The sequence below is a fragment of the Thunnus albacares genome, chromosome 14, assembly GCF_914725855.1.
Source record: "Thunnus albacares chromosome 14, fThuAlb1.1, whole genome shotgun sequence".
Lineage (NCBI taxonomy): Eukaryota > Metazoa > Chordata > Actinopteri > Scombriformes > Scombridae > Thunnus > Thunnus albacares.
Genome location: NC_058119.1, coordinates 17,071,025 through 17,087,012, shown reverse-complemented (window position 1 = coordinate 17,087,012; position 15,988 = coordinate 17,071,025). Strand labels below are relative to the sequence as shown.

General features: G+C 38.5%; 1 protein-coding gene across 1 annotated transcript; it reads left to right on the top strand.

Annotated features, from left to right (window-relative positions):
• The first annotated feature begins 4,865 nt into the window (after positions 1-4,865).
• Positions 4,866-14,754, top strand: LOC122997546 (filensin). Its single transcript, XM_044373758.1, has 8 exons — positions 4,866-5,376; positions 7,099-7,159; positions 7,858-7,953; positions 9,163-9,255; positions 10,296-10,409; positions 11,955-12,175; positions 12,895-12,986; positions 13,219-14,754. Exons 1-8 carry the CDS (start codon positions 5,003-5,005, stop codon positions 14,199-14,201), a joined length of 2,034 nt encoding a protein of 677 aa, XP_044229693.1. The 5' UTR covers positions 4,866-5,002; the 3' UTR covers positions 14,202-14,754.
• Positions 14,755-15,988: the final 1,234 nt, after the last annotated feature.

Here is a 15,988-nt window from a genome sequence, read left to right as displayed (position 1 = left end):
GAGGTTGGCTCCAAAACCCCCATAGACCCCCATGTTAAAATGCCTAACTTTACAGCAGAAATAAACATGTTCAGGGCCTGGTACAAAAAGCAATTTTGGTCTCTATAGCTAATTTCCTCGTTCATGACAACTGTATGTAACTCTTGATTCAAAGTATAGGTGTAGCTATAGCCGTAGCTATTTCCATTTTCAGTTCATGAAAGTTAATTGTAACATTTTGGTTGCCTAAAAAAGTCCTATTAAGCATTTGGTTGTACTAAAAAACCCTTCAAGGAGTTGGATGCCCAGTTTTTTCCTGCTAAGTACATTTTGTTTTAATGGTTTAAGCCTGTCTTTTGCCAGCAAAAAATTAGCAGTAGTATCATTACAGCTAACCATAAAATGCACCATACTAACCAAGCTAGGAACTAGCCGCTAGTGTTAGGGTCAGCTCCATCCTCTCGACCAAATATGGTCACTTCTGGCTCCAAAAATCCAAAAATCCAAGATGGTCAAAATGGAAACTTGAGGCTTCAAAACAATGGGTGACGTCATGGTGGCTACATCCATTATTTTTTACAGTCTATGGTCACATAATAGTGTAGCACTTACAGTAACAAAATCAAATTGTGTTGCCACTGGTACTAGCATTAATATATTACATCAAAGTTAGAAAAAATACATTTTTTACAGAAGAGGGTTTTTTTTTTTACAGGGGAGATGCTCCTATATCAGAGAAAAAATATTAATACTACCTTTGCTAAAGTTACAATACAGTTACAATAAATATCCAAATATATTAAAAGGTATGCCTGAAAAAGACAGTGACTGGCTAACTCATGGAAGTGGCTAGCTTAGCTTAACAATTGTAAAACAAGAGGAGAAGATCCAAAGGGGGTGCGGTGTAGGTGCTACAGGCCACAGCTGGACCTTATTGCACTGATTCGTTTTGAGGAAAACAATATCAGTTATTTTGAATGCCACTTGTGATTATTTTATTTAATGTGCAACTAATCTATTGTGTATGCAAACTGTGTGCTTATGAATCTGTGAATTCTGTGTTTGTCTATGTTTATTCTTGTGCAAAGATCTCTTTGTTTAATGTTTAAATAAACAGGTTAACAAACTATTATTTTCCTTTTAACAAAATATATTTCTTTAACAAAATGTCAACATATTCTTATCAAAATAATATTCTGACTTTGAAAAGTTCCATTACTATAAGGAGGTGAATATTGCAAATGATAGTATTTTACAGTGTCATGTGTCTGGGGTTAACATATAATTCAGATATTAAAATGTACATGTTTTAAAGCTCATCATGACCATCATTCCAACATAATGTTCCAGTCATGAATTACAATCAGTTTGCAAATCCAGATGTCATGTAAGTGTTTATTGCTCTCCTCTCTGCCAGTCTCCAAAAAAAAAAACCAAAAAAAAAACAAAACAGTTTGACTGTTTGACATTCAGACAAGCTATGGCCGTTTCTGGCATTGATTGCACAGCGGCTTTGGGGAAAGTAATCAGTGTCAGAGATATTCAGGCCAGGAATATCTTTGCTCATTACCTTTGAGTAGGTTGAGTGAGATTATGAGAAACTGTAGTATTTCTTTGAAAAACACAGCTATACTGGGGGATATATACGACTTAATATTGGACTGTGATTTTTTTTTTTTTCTTTTTAGTGGTGGTGGTGGAGTCAATGTATAGACAGAGCTTTGGAGAGCTGTCAGCACAGTATCTTTGTGGTCAGCCATCCTGAACAGCAGATAAACAGACACAGACAGCAGCTCTGATGACTTTTTAGGATCAATTCCTTATTGTGATGGAAAGCTAGCACTGCTGTTTTTTTTATATCGCCTCTGACAATCATCTGTCAATAGCAGCGAGATGGCTTTTTGTGTCCTCTCACACAGAGTAGAGTGGGCTGGCAGATATAGTCAGCACAGTTTAAATATAATAACAGATCACAAAAGACACAAGTGAACCAGCAGACATGTGCCTCTGTCATCTATAATGGACACGAGAGGAGAAAAAACTTGCTTCTTTTCCTGAGCTTGAACATATCCACCTTCTAGCTCGCAAGAGATGAGAGAACTGTCTTTGCATGTTCCTATTAGTTTTTATTACCCTCTAAATATTACTATTTGCTTAGCCTTGCTAGTGTCTGTCACTATAGCCCAGGAGGCCTGACCAGTAGGATAAACACAAAGCTTTCATTTCCAATTCTGGACAGCTCTCTAATCTCACCCAGGCCTCGGATTTACAGCCTCTCATAACAGAGGAATATAGATGGAAAAAGAGGGCAGTGTGTTTCTGGCGTTCTCTCCTCAACCATGGAGAATATGCACAAGACCTATAATCTACAGTCTCTGCATGAGGGTGAACAGATAGTAAGGTGTTTTATTGGTGACAGCGTTATGGAGGAATAACGAGCAGTGAAACAGGATCCATACAAAAATATGTCTGGGGTTTAAATTTGAACAGAGGCTGTTTTGGCAAAATGTTGGTTCTGCTGGGGCACGCTGACTATGTTAGTCAGTATTTGTCCAAACACACTACAACTATCTATTCTAAATAGTGTTTGCCTCATGTTTCTCTCTCTTTGTTTCTCATTCACTCATTCATTCTGGCTCTATATATGTGTGTGCAGTTGTGTGGCAGGCAGCATGTTGTCCAGTTGTGTTTTGTTGCTTCTGTAGGACACAGGAGTGTATAAATCTGATAATTGGAGTTCTTCTCTCAGTACCTTCTCAATTATCAAAAAAAAAACAACCCACATTGTATGTGAAGCGCGTCTAAATCAACTTTCTTGGACTGCCTGCAGGTTAGAGGTACCCTTAAATGTCACTGCACATGTCCTCCTGGCTGTAGTGCCACATCTCATGATGTGGAAAAGGATTCCAAACCGATATCACAGTGACATTCTTTTGAAAGTAAACAACACATTGATGTACCAGTCCTATAGTACTGATGCGATACCGTCAATATAAGGTACAACATTCTGCAACTTGTACTTCCTATAGATGGATGATGTCTCAGTGTTCTTACTGAAATCAGTACATGTTGTACAAATGTCACATTGGCACTCTGAAGGCTTTGGGAGTTGTTCCATCACACATACATGAGGACAGACGGATTTATAAAGTATGCGACTAGTGTATTAGCGATTGATACAGACAAATCCTTGCATGCACCTGGAGACTCAAACAGGGATGGATTTTGGTATCTTTGGAGAGACTGTGCATTAGTTGGATGGGACATTCCTGGTCCTTGTGCAGTAGGAAATATAGTAGCTAGTGCTGAATGCTAAATGATAGCAAAGCTTTGTAAATGTCATTTAAAATGTGATTTTTCTGTTTCATCAAGAATGTTCATTTATTTATAACATGTATATGAAAATGCCACACATTTGGAAGTGTGCTGTAATATTCACAGTAGCCATAACTTAGGGGAAAATGTGTAAGAAGATAATTTTGTCTTTTTAACTTAACATTTGTGACTAAAATTGTTACAAAGTCCCTACTTTCTATGTTTGATGGTGTCTTCTGATTGCACTTTTAACATTTTTTATACTTGACAAACAATTACATTTGCTAATTTTCTGTTATTTTTTGCCCATATGTGGTAATTGTTGGTATGACCAGATGAATGTCATCACATTATCTATTGTTATATTTATTTGATCAAATAACTGTGAATGTGAAAGAATGAATGAGAAACTAGCTAGTGTGTATAACATTATTTCAACTCCATTATGTCCATTAATTTCCATATTTCAGCTGAACTATCACAGTCTGCCCTTGAGCCATGGGGTTTGCTGAAAATATGCTGAAATGCTGATGTAAAGCCATTTGACATAGAGAGACATTTGGACTGACCTTGAACCACAGTCTGCGGAGAGCAAGCTAAAGCAAAAGTCCTCTCTGTCTATTTCTCATTCTTTTATCACTCACTCATCCTCTCACTTTTGTGAAATGTTACACTAAATGTAAGAGAAAGAATGAAAATTCAAAAGGAAAATAAAGAAATATGGAGGCTTCAGCTAAGAGCACCTTGATGAAAACAAATAAAGGCTTTTTTGTTATTAAAAAAATTACGTGCTGAGATATTTCAGCTTCAGAGACATCTTCCCTAGAAAACATAAACAACATACTTTGCATTTGACTATGGGCTCTGTGATTGTTTCCATCAAAACAAACAGAATGTGTTGAAATAAAGATTTAAACTTTATTAGAAATTTATATCAGGACTACTCCCTTAGTTTTAGTTTCTCAGTTCAATTATACCCAGTTTGTTGCCATTTTAGCATTATTTTTCATTCCATTTTGGCTTTAGAAAGAAATACTATGATAAGACAATTATTAAACATTCATTGTTTTATATGGCCAAGTATCATAGTTTTCCAACTGGGTCTGACCGCCTTTCACCAAATGTAAATACATTTCCATAATGTGGGTTTTTCTATGTAATGCTTTTGAGATTATGAAACATAATTTTTGCCCACTTGTAAGCAAAAAAAAAACAACAGTTTTTTTCAGCACAGTGTGTCAACACTAGCCACTTTTGGCAGTAATAGTTCTCCACAGTCCACACAAATTGAACTGCACGAAATTTCCCCTCTGTCCTGTGATGGGCCAACATCCAACCTCCCATATCAAATAGGGATCTAGAAACCAGCTGACTAAGAAGCAAAATAATGGTGTGTGACAACCCAGTGCTTTCGCGGACTGGCCAATTGTTTGTTTTTGTGGTTCTGCTTTGTCATCATCAGCATGGCTTTTCTAATCTCTGCCACAAAGGCAACAATAAACTCTGGAAGGCCCCAGGCTTGCAGCATGTGCGTCCACAGCCAGGGGGAGGTTTTGGGGGCTATTTCGCCGTCAGCCAGTGCTCTGCAGCGTTTAGTCTAGCATGAGACAGCCAAGGGTGAGCACCCCAGTTTTCACACAATAAAGGTGCTGAAGGGGACCTAGCACTCCAGGGATACCATCTGCCCGGGGGACAGAAACGTACCACCATGTTCAAGACCAGCTACCTGCGCGAGGTGCGCAAGGAAAAGTATGAGCGCTCAGATGTCTTCGATGAGGAACCCGAGGACTATGAAAGCTCTGCAGGCATTTCAGCCATCCAGGGCTGGGAGAGCCTTCAGGAGCTCAACAGTCGCTTTGCCCGGTACATCAACCGGGCACGAGTCCTGGAGCAACGCAATGCCGTGTTCCGCAAGCAGCTGGAGACTCTGCAACGGATGGAAGAGGCCAGCGGCCTAGAGGAGGCCTTCACAGAGCAGATTGATGTCAACAGGCAACGCATCCGTGAGCTGTGCTCCGACCATGCCAAGCTGGAGCGAGAGCTGAAGGATGCTTGCTGCATGCTGGATGAATTCACCAGCAAGTAAGAGAGTGGAGAGTGGTTGGTCTTACCTGTGTGTCAAAGGTCAAATTTCTTCTTCAGAGATGGAGTGAATGGAAATTAGTGTGAATGTGCTCAGAATTAAGAGAAAGTGATAAATAACTTTAAATCTATGGAAATTAAGATGTTGGTTCTGAAAAATCCAAAATCAGGCAATTGATACTTCATATATGCAATTTTCAAAGTAAAAAATATGTACTAATAATATATTTATTAATGTTATTAATTTACTACGTTATAGTTATATTCAGAAGATAATCAACCAAACTGCTGAAAAATTGTATTCTAAAAACTGTAATATGTTCGGAGAATATGTTAGACAGACATTCACTTAAAATAATCGTAAATTAAAGGGTCAGTTCACCAAAATCTCAAAATAAACCATAAAACAAAAACAAAACAAAAACAACCTCATTGTCTCACCTACCATTAGTGCTATTATTGTTTCCACCCCAACATAATGGAGGTAAATGGATTTACTATTTTAATTTGTAATTGAGGAATGTAAAGCAGCATTGAAAAAATGTACTGAACTACAACATCTCTTTCTAGACACAGTCAAACATAGTTCCAGTGAAAACTGATCACAATGACCTCTGTGGATTATACAGAGTAACAAAGTTGTAGAAAGTTCCCTTTACTTCCATCATACTGATATGGCGCCAGGATTCTCACGGATAGATATCTGAAAAACTTAGGCAATAAAACTATTTTCATGGCTAAATACCAGTAGAGGTAAGTGAGAAAGAAGAACAGATTTAATTATTTAAGCTTACTAATAATTACTAATTTAAGTATCTGCAAATATCAGTTGTGTGCAGGCAGGGAAGCCTCACTACATTATTGATGAGTTGAGAAGAATATTGATCAGCTCTGGCTGTGTCAGCTGGTAAGGAGGGCTTGATTTTCATCATGTGTAGTTTCGATTTTCAGCTCTGTCATATTACAAACACAGTTGTGTGAAGAAAGAGGTGAGTTGTTAATCTGACTATAAGCACACAATACAAACAAGCAATTAATGGGGATGTTGATCTTCACATTTTTCACAGATCAAGTAGTCATGTAATATAGCCTACTTGATTGCAGATTGAGTAATTGCATGGAGAAGAACATAATGACTCAAATATTAGACCCTTAAATTCCTTATCATTTGTAATACCGCCAATTCTTGGCTACTTGACAGATGTTTTGGCAGATGATTTTTGACTAATTTTGACTCATCAGGGATTATTTCCCCCATGGTAGTAAAAGATGTTCTAGAGACATCTTCCTGAACACTTTTAGGGCTGATTAACTCTAAAAGACACACTATAAATGGACTAAAAGGACTAGGAACAATGAGGCTACAAAACAATGTCTTTCTTTACATTAAAAAAAATATCTGATGTTGTGACTAATGCGTAATTGTCAAGTCCTTGAATATAATACAACCTCTACTTTTACCAAACATAATTTACTGAAAAAAATGTGTTTATATTCAGGCCAGTACTAGTATTCTTCTTGGAGTGTAGCACCATGTTTTTTTCTATACATGAAAAAAGAAAAGAAAAAAAATGAATCTATTACTTTTTTACCTATATCAGACTCAAATAACATACAGGTTATTTAAAGTAATTCTCTCTGCTCTGTGTATATAATTTAACATGATTATGCCATGCCTTCTGCTTAATATGAAACATATAACTGTCATATTTTCTGTTGCAGATACAGAAACGAATGTGATTACCAAGAGCAGCTGCGCTGCACGCTGGAGCAGTTAAATAAGGTACTGTACAGATGAAATCAAATAGTTATAATTCTGCATTCTCCAACATATAAAGATGGAGAAACTTGTTTGTATGAAACAAGAAACAGCATAAAACTATTTACAAATTTTGGTACTGAATCAAATGACATTTTTAGTGTATTTTTTTTTTTTACTATAGGCTATTGTTTTATTGTATTTTAAACATATTGATTGAAAAGTGATTTCATTTAAATGAATGGTGAATATTAAATATCTTACACAATAGATTTAAGTTGAACATACCACACAGAGAGCTTAACTGATTTTAGATTACTGGAGTTTTCTTCATCATTGTATGACTACAGTGTGTCTCTTCAGGGTCTTTGGCTTTTGTTGATTTTTTTTTTAAATTCAATACAATACAAGTTGGACAATATCACATTGTATGAATTTCTACACAATTATACTTTTCACTGCCAAGTGGATGCTGCTCATGAGTCTTTCTTCCCACTTTACTTTTTCTGGTGATTTCCCTTGGGACCTTTGTTGTTCTCTTCTCTTCTCTTCTCTTCTCTTCTCTTCTCTTCTCTTCTCTTCTCTTCTCTTCTCTTCTCTTCTCTTCTCTTCTCTTCTCTTCTCTTCTCTTCTCTTCTCTTCTCTTCTCTTCTCTCCTCTCCTCTCCTCTCCTCTCCTCTCCTCTCCTCTCCTCTCCTCTCCTCTCCTCTCCTCTCTTGCAGGAGGCTGACAGTGCTCTGCTAAGAAACCTGGAATTCCAGATCCAGTCACAGTTCCTGCAGGATGACATTAATTCCACCAGAGATAGACACAAGAAGGTCAGTGTCACTAAACTAAAAACTAAACCAACTTACTGTGTAACTCTGTGGTTTCAAGCAGCTCCTACAATAACCAACCTTCTAAATTATACTGTACAATAAAGATTTGGGGTATTACTGTAAGAAAATAAGACCTCATTGAGGTCTCAGAATTAATTTTCATTGATCAAAGCAGTTATATCTCTGACATACTGTTTTTAAAAAGGCTATCATATCCTGAAACTGTGCCCATATTGTTCTTTTTACACTATCTTTGATCTCAGGGCAGTATGTATAGCATTTATTTATTGGATAAATCACAGCCAGTTGAGAGACCTATTCCACATCAAAGAATATCAGTTTCAGGTATATTATACAGCAGTGTGTGTTTTTCTTTCGGTTGCTTTTGAACACTGCTGACCTCAGGCCACTGCTCCTCGGATGAGAAGGCAGAAAACCTTGACAAAGGTGCCAAAGGATGTGCTGTGATGTACCTGGGGCTTTAGCAACAATTTACCATCTGTGTTGTGAGTGAGGAAAGGGCTGCAGAAAAAAATGGAACAGTTGTTCACAGGCAGAGAATTATGACAGGAAAGCACATAGGAAAGACAAAAACTGAAATATTGCCATCTGTGCATTAAAAACGACTTGAAGGTGCCACACAATGGTCACAAAAATGCCACAACAAAAGAAAACTACACTGTTACATAATGCATCAGGCTTACTTTCCATAGAGTTTCTTTCTAGTCTGAGCATTTTCTTTTTTTTAATTTTCACCCAATGCTGCGTTTGATGATGAATTAATCTGTGACTGTGCAATATTGAGATAGCATATCAAAGGGCACTGCTGTTATTATGTGGGAAAGAATGAGGAGTCGTCTCACATGAATATTGGGCTTGTGGTTCTGAGCTTTGAAGTATCCCCCCAGAGACAGGAAATATATCCACTCTTTATTACTAAGTCTGAGATCACTCTTGGATTCAATCACAAAAGGAACTCTCTTTGCTGCAAAGAAATGTTAGCACCATTTCTAAACACATATCAGCTAAATGAAAGCCTTCTATTTGATGCTGACATTCTCTCAGTGAATCTTCAATACAAAGTGCAAAATAAACAAGCAAGAGTACTAGATAAAATGGTTTTAGTTTGCAAAATGGAATAGCTTAAGGATGTTCTTTTTCCTGAAATGTATGTTTTACAGTATATTTTCTTTTCTATTATCTTAACAGAACCTTGCAGAGATCCAGACCTATGTAAACATTTTGCAGCAAATCAACCAGACACTTCCCCTTGTTCCCAATGTGTCAGTGGGCATCTCCGAGGTGAGGTCACTAATGTTGTCACTGTGTGTGTGTGCTGCAGTCCCTGCGGGAGAAGATGGTGTTTGCATGTGTGTCAGCCCCGGCTACGTGTCTGGGGTTGATGAGGTTACTGGCTTCTCAGTCCAATTGGTCGCCTGTGCCTGCATTTGTCTGTTTTTTTGTGTACGTGTGCATGTGTGAGAAGCAGAGACAGACAGTCGAGTGGTCCTCAGGACACATAGACAGGCCAGCCATTTGAGGATGTCGTGACACATAATGAACCAAATGCTGGAAAGAACAGCTATTCATGCTAATTTTCTTAGGAACAGTGCCACAGTGACTGTCATTTGTGTAGCAGATTGGAATTTTATTTATAGGGTACAAACATTTCTCAAGAGGCAGAGATGCTCTGGATGCAGAACTTATTTAATTGGTTGAGTTAAATCTCAGTGGACAGCGGCAAAGAGCCACAGTTCTTGCCTGTCATGTTGAGCTGAAACCCAGTGAAATGGGCAAGTGAGGAAGATGTTAATGTTATGAAGCTTTGTAATCTTGCTAGTCTCTCAGGCACAGCTATTGTGTGTATAGAGGGTATAGACAGGTGGCAAATTAAAGGAATAACCTGAATTAATGAATGGAGAAACATATCAAATGCTTCCATACAGGGCATGATGGATCTCTGAATGGTTTGATGAGTATAAAATTTTGAAGCAACTTGTTAATCACATAACTTGTCTCCAGTGTGCCATGCTTTATTATATTGTTAATGGCTCTCCAAACACTCAGTAGGTTCACTTCAAAGAGTAGGCAGAACATGCAGTAATAGAAAACATTACTGCTGTGAGCGACACAATTGTTATTGTGTCCTTCAATTCAAAAATCAATCAGTGAGACTTTTAATACAGAGAGACCTCAGAAAGAGACTTGACTGCAAGCTGTGTGTGTGTGTGTGTGTGTGAGTGTGTGCGTGCGTGTGTGTGTGTGTGACTGTAAAAGTCATGCTGTAAAGACAAACTGCACTTTCCCACATGTTCTAATCGATTTCTTCTCAACGTGTGAAGGAGCAGGAGAAGCTGCTGGCCCAGAGGAAAGTGCCAGGACTGCAGAGTCAGCTGGAGGAATATAAGAGCGCCCTCTGTCAGCTGCAGTCCCAGAAACAACGCCTACAGAATGAGGTGGGTCACACTGTCACCATGACAACAGGAGGTTTCATTTTGATTACATGCAGTGTTTCCCTTTTTTCCAGAAAAGGACATTTCTGAGCAAATATTCACAGAAAGACACATTTAAAATGATCTTTCAAAGAGATCAATTTTATTTCTATTAGAAGAGAGACAAACACCAGGAGTAGCAGTTCAAACTCCTGTTCTTTGTTGTGAAATACACTCAAAACTCAAAACAGTAAAATATAATTTGTACATTTTGTAGGGCTGCAATTAACAGTTCGATTTATATTTGATCAACCTTAATCTTTCCAGATCAATTGATCAAAAGTCAGGAAATTGTGAGTACAGACAATTGCAACACCAAGATGATGTCCGACTAACAGTCTAAAGCCCAGAGATATTCAATTTACTATCAGAGAAAACTAAAAACAAACAAAAAAAAATCACATTTGACAAGCTTGGATCAGTGAATGTTTGGCATTTTTGTTTTAAAAAATGACCTTAATGAATAAGCAATTGCCAAAATAGTGCCGGTCAATTCTGTCGATGGACTGATTTGACTGATCAACTAATCATTTCAGTTCTAAAATTTTGAGGAAAATTCATTGGCTGTGGTGTTATTATCCAAAACATGCTCAGAAGATAACTATTTTGGATTAATTGATAGAAATATAAAAAGAACTTAAATAGAAATGGAAAAATACAATAAATGAATGAAAGAAATTTAATATTTTATTTTCAATTGAGAAATATGTTTTTAGGTATATATACAAAATTGATGGATTTTTCAGGGGGTATTTTCATTTCACTTTGTGTTGATTAATGAATGATACCCAAGGCACTAACTTAGTCTTGACCCTGCAGCTTCTATTATATGCTGTATCGTGCAGAAGTACCACTAGATGTCATCCACAACCTTCTTGTGACAGCAGGGCAGTTACATGTTTAGTGAAGACAGTGTCTCCTCACAGGAAATGAGAAACATGGGATTGACTCTCTATAATATAAATAATAATAATAATAATAAAATGCAGCTCAATCAAATTAAATAACTGCATTGATTTCCAAAGAGTGAGTATTTCTTGATGTGACCACTTTGTTCCCACAGGTTTTGACTAAAGACATACCTCTACTATCTGCACAAATGATGCTCTTCACTCTGCTTATGTTATGTATCATATATCTCTCATCTATCTGGATCCTATAGAGGCTTACAATGTGATATGTTTTAACCATATTTAGTGGGTAATCACATTTTCTTATTATATCAACAAATTAATATTTTTGCTTTATATGTCTTAAAACACTATTTTAATTTGTACAGTTCCTACAAAACATATTAGTTGGACCCTATTCCAGGCATAAATTGAACTCCTGCTTTTATCCTTATTTATAATTTCTCTTGACTTCTCACTTGCATTACCAACATACGCTAAGCTAGTGTTATTATTAATGACCTATGCATTGCACTGGCAAATCTCCTCAAGGGGCTTTGTAATTTTTAAAAATCATTTAATCAGAATTTCTTAATTAAACCCTGCCTTTGTCTCTCAGACTGCAATGTTGGAGCAAACCATCAAAAGCACACAAGAGTGTTATGATGATGAGATCCAGATGTACAACGAGCAAATCGAATCTCTGCGGAAGGAGATTGAGGAGGCTGAGAGGTCCCTCGAGAAGTTCACCAGTGAATGTCGCCACCTGGCCATGTATCAGACATCCTTGGAGAATGAGCTGGAGAGGTACAAGAGGATCATCGAGAACGAAGATAACAGGTAGACTGCCTCCACCTGGTTGCTGAAAACACATAGAGACACACATGCAGCGCCAGGAACTGAGCTCAGTGGTGCTGAAATACTTGCTGAGAAAGCATCAAGGTCATTAAGACAACTAGTAAATACATATAGAATGAAAAATAATGCTAAAAATACTGCTTTTATATGACCAAATTATGACCAGGAAAGTTCAATCATAAAATTCACATGAATACACAGATATAAAGATTGACTGTCCTGTAAAATTATCTCATGACAAAGGTATAGTTGTAGCCAGGACTTCAGCAATACTGAGGGCATAAGTCCAGATTCAAACAACGCAACACCCCAGGCTTTTTCAGTAGTCACCAAAAAAGGTTTTTAATTTTCTGATTATATTAGTTTTTTGTTGTTGTTGTTGTTGTTGTTGTTTTTTACATTTTATTTATGTATTTAACTGTTCAGTTATAGCTTCTGTAAATTATATCTCCCTACATGATGGTCTACAGTCTGTTTCATGGCCTTCATACTGCCAAGAATATAATACTTTACTTTATTTTTGTTTAAAAACAGCAACATTTAAAGGTATTGACTCAAATTACATTGAGATACATGCTGTTGATGTTGGGTTAATGAATTTGCCAGCAGATGGCACTGAGTGGCAACAGATGTTGCATAGCCATGCTGTGAATTATATATATTATTACATATGTGAATTTTTACTGCTCTCTTCCCTGCAGGTTGAATTCAGCGATAATTGGCACTCCCATTACCCTGTTCACCACTAATTACCGCTACACTCACACACCCTCTGCATCAAGCAGGGGTAAAGGTAAGGGCACTGTCAGCACATCACAGCTGGTTTACATTGATAATCTCTGTTGAGCACACATACAATCAGCTGCCATTGTTGAAACTAAACTCTCTCTGAAAGCTTGCTACCATTCAAAGAAATGCCTTTAGTGTCCCAAAAGAAGAAAAAGTGTGTGGGTGCATACACTTTTGTGATCTTTTTTTGGTTCATTAGTTCCATCTCACTGACCTTTTACCTCATGTGTGTCCAGATATCACCCAGGCTATCCAAGATATCACCAGCGTCAAGCCCCGCCAGAAGATCTTGGCCAAGAAGGTCCTGAAGAAGAAAGAGCTGACCCCGAAAGATGTGATGGACAGTGGCCAAGAGGACAGAAATGGAGGAGCTGCTGGAGAGGCTCCAGATGAAGAAGCAAAGGGGATCCCCTCTGAGGGAGTGCAGGAGGACATGGTGAAGAGAACAGAGCAGAGACCTTTGCTCGCTGGAGTGTCTCCACAGGATGTCCCAGACGGAGCTCAGATCAGCAAAGCCTTTGACACTCTTTGTAACATCGTCAGAGACCGAATGAGGAAGTACAAGAAGCCTGAGCCAATCGCTGACTTCTACACAAAGGGTCGTTATGTCCTCGTCACTGGCGACGGCAGCTACCCACATCCCTGCTTCTACACCTCTACACCGTCAGCTGGCCACATCTACGTCACTATCAGAGATGGGATGACGTCTCCCTTCGAGAGTAACGGGCCCAGCAAGCCCACTCCCCCACCTCCTCAGCCCATTATAGACCCCAGGCCTCTTAGTCCCACCGTGCCCTCTAATGGAGGAGGAAAGGAGGATAACAAGGGAACAAAAGGAAAGGACAATGGAGGCAAAGGCAAGCCTAAGAACGGAGAGCCTCAACCTCAATCTAAAGAGCCAAGCCCAGTCCCTTCACCCTCTGGCCCCAAAGATCCCACCCCAGCTGCTGATCAGCCCACCGGACCCAAGAAAAACAAGGATGACAATGGCCCGAGTGGGCCCACTCCAAAGGCTGCACCTCGTGGTGCCAGCACCAGCTCCACCTCCAGCACCAGCACCAGCTCCAGCACCTTCACCCCAGGCGCCATGAGCTACGAGAAGGTGGAGGTTGTGGAGTCTGTGGAGAAGTTCTCCAACGGCCGCAAGGTCAAAGGTTATGAGGAGACTTCCATGGTGGTGGAGACCATGATTGAGAAGTCCAGCAAGAAGAAACACTGAAACCATTTCATCTGACATGAAGAGTCAGTCAACTCCACTGCGGTCCCACATGGTCCAGGTCCTCAAGAAGACAATACTGATGTTGGCATCAGACTACTTAAATACCACTGTTCCTCAGACTAAGAAGACCGATGTTTTTGTCTCTAAGGGAGACCAACCATGCTTCAAGACCAACTACACATTCCTGCAATGATATTCAATGCTCTTCCATTTGCTTGCAGTCTCTGGTCTTGCGTCCAGAATACGTTTTGCTGGTTCCACAAGTACTGCTGTTGTTGTTCGACTTAACACCCATGCTCATGCTATAGTCCTTTACTGTCTGAAAACTTGGGACATAAGATAAACAAAGCTCCATGCCACCTATAAAAATAACCAAGAAAATAAATAAAAAACCGAGAAGCTGTGCCACCCTTCTGAACTCTGTCTTAGAACTCCGATTTTCCCCCTTTGAGCTCATTTGTTCAATTGGATGCCGATGCCTGCCCTCAGCACAATTTTGCTGTGTATTAATTTGCTTTGATATCTTGAATGATAAAAAATATTCAAACACCAATGAATCCCTTGTTCTGTTTGCTTTGAGTCTGACACTGTGTTCCAAGCATCTCACACACATAGTGTAGGTCATAAAACCAGTCATGCATCAATGTATGTGTTTCTAGTGTGTGTGTGTGTTTGTGTGATAGGATAGGAAGTACATCTCACACAAAAATGTAATATGCACTCAAGTATAGCATTTACTCATTGGCTTTTTAAAAAATTCACCCATGTTTTTGGTGTTCTTCAGAAGTCTTATTAGAGTGCTGCATCTACAGGAAACTCATCTATTTTTGATGTGACCTTTAGTAGTTCACTCTGTCCGCTGCATTTAACTATAACTCATCCAGTATATCTCCAGAAGGGATACAGCATTAGAGGAAGAGGAGTGGAGAAAAAACAAAGATAATCTTGAGAAAGAAAGGTGGAATGAGCAACAGATGTCAGAGATTTGTGAGAATTATTTCATTTGGTGAATGAAATGACACGAACATGAGAGTATGAGTGGGACACATGAAATGATTGAAGGAATAATGGCCCATTATATCAAAAAAACACTCCCAAACCCTATCAAATTACCTGGAAGCATTTGATAAAAAAAAAGTTTTAGCCTAAAAACAATGTGTCACATTCAATTTGTGTGTGATAACGTTTGTAATGTTTGAGATGATTAGTAGTCCTTGTAGTCTCCCATGTCACAGTTTTTGCTAGAGTTTCTAAAATGATTACTACATTTCCAATGAATCATGCTGAACCTTTTGCTTAGCTCTTCCTGTTTTTACTATGAATCAATATCATTTTCCTTACCTGTCCTACAACCTGCATTAACTGATTTTTTTTGACTGGGAGCAGCGAAACAAACTTGTTAGCAAACAGGTTCTCATTTACACATCCAGGAGCATTCATCTGGAATTGTGTTTCTGGTCCCCTGATGAATTTAAGTCCAATATTCACACTTTTTCTTTCTCATGGTTGGTCACAATGAGGTTTCTAGAGCTTTTTTTGCTGCCTGCTGCATCTGGAAACATTTTGTTGATGAGAGTGGTGAGAGTAAACAGTAAAACTGTGGGCCAAAAAATTGAGTTGAAAGATGCTAGAATGCTCCATAAAGCTGAAGGGAAGTGCAGAGTCGGGTTATAATTATCTGAGGGTTTGTTACTATGAGAAACATTCACATTCACATAGTCATTTGATCTATTGTTAACCCTAACTGTAACCCTAACCCATGTGTGTGATATTGTTAAAAATGTATA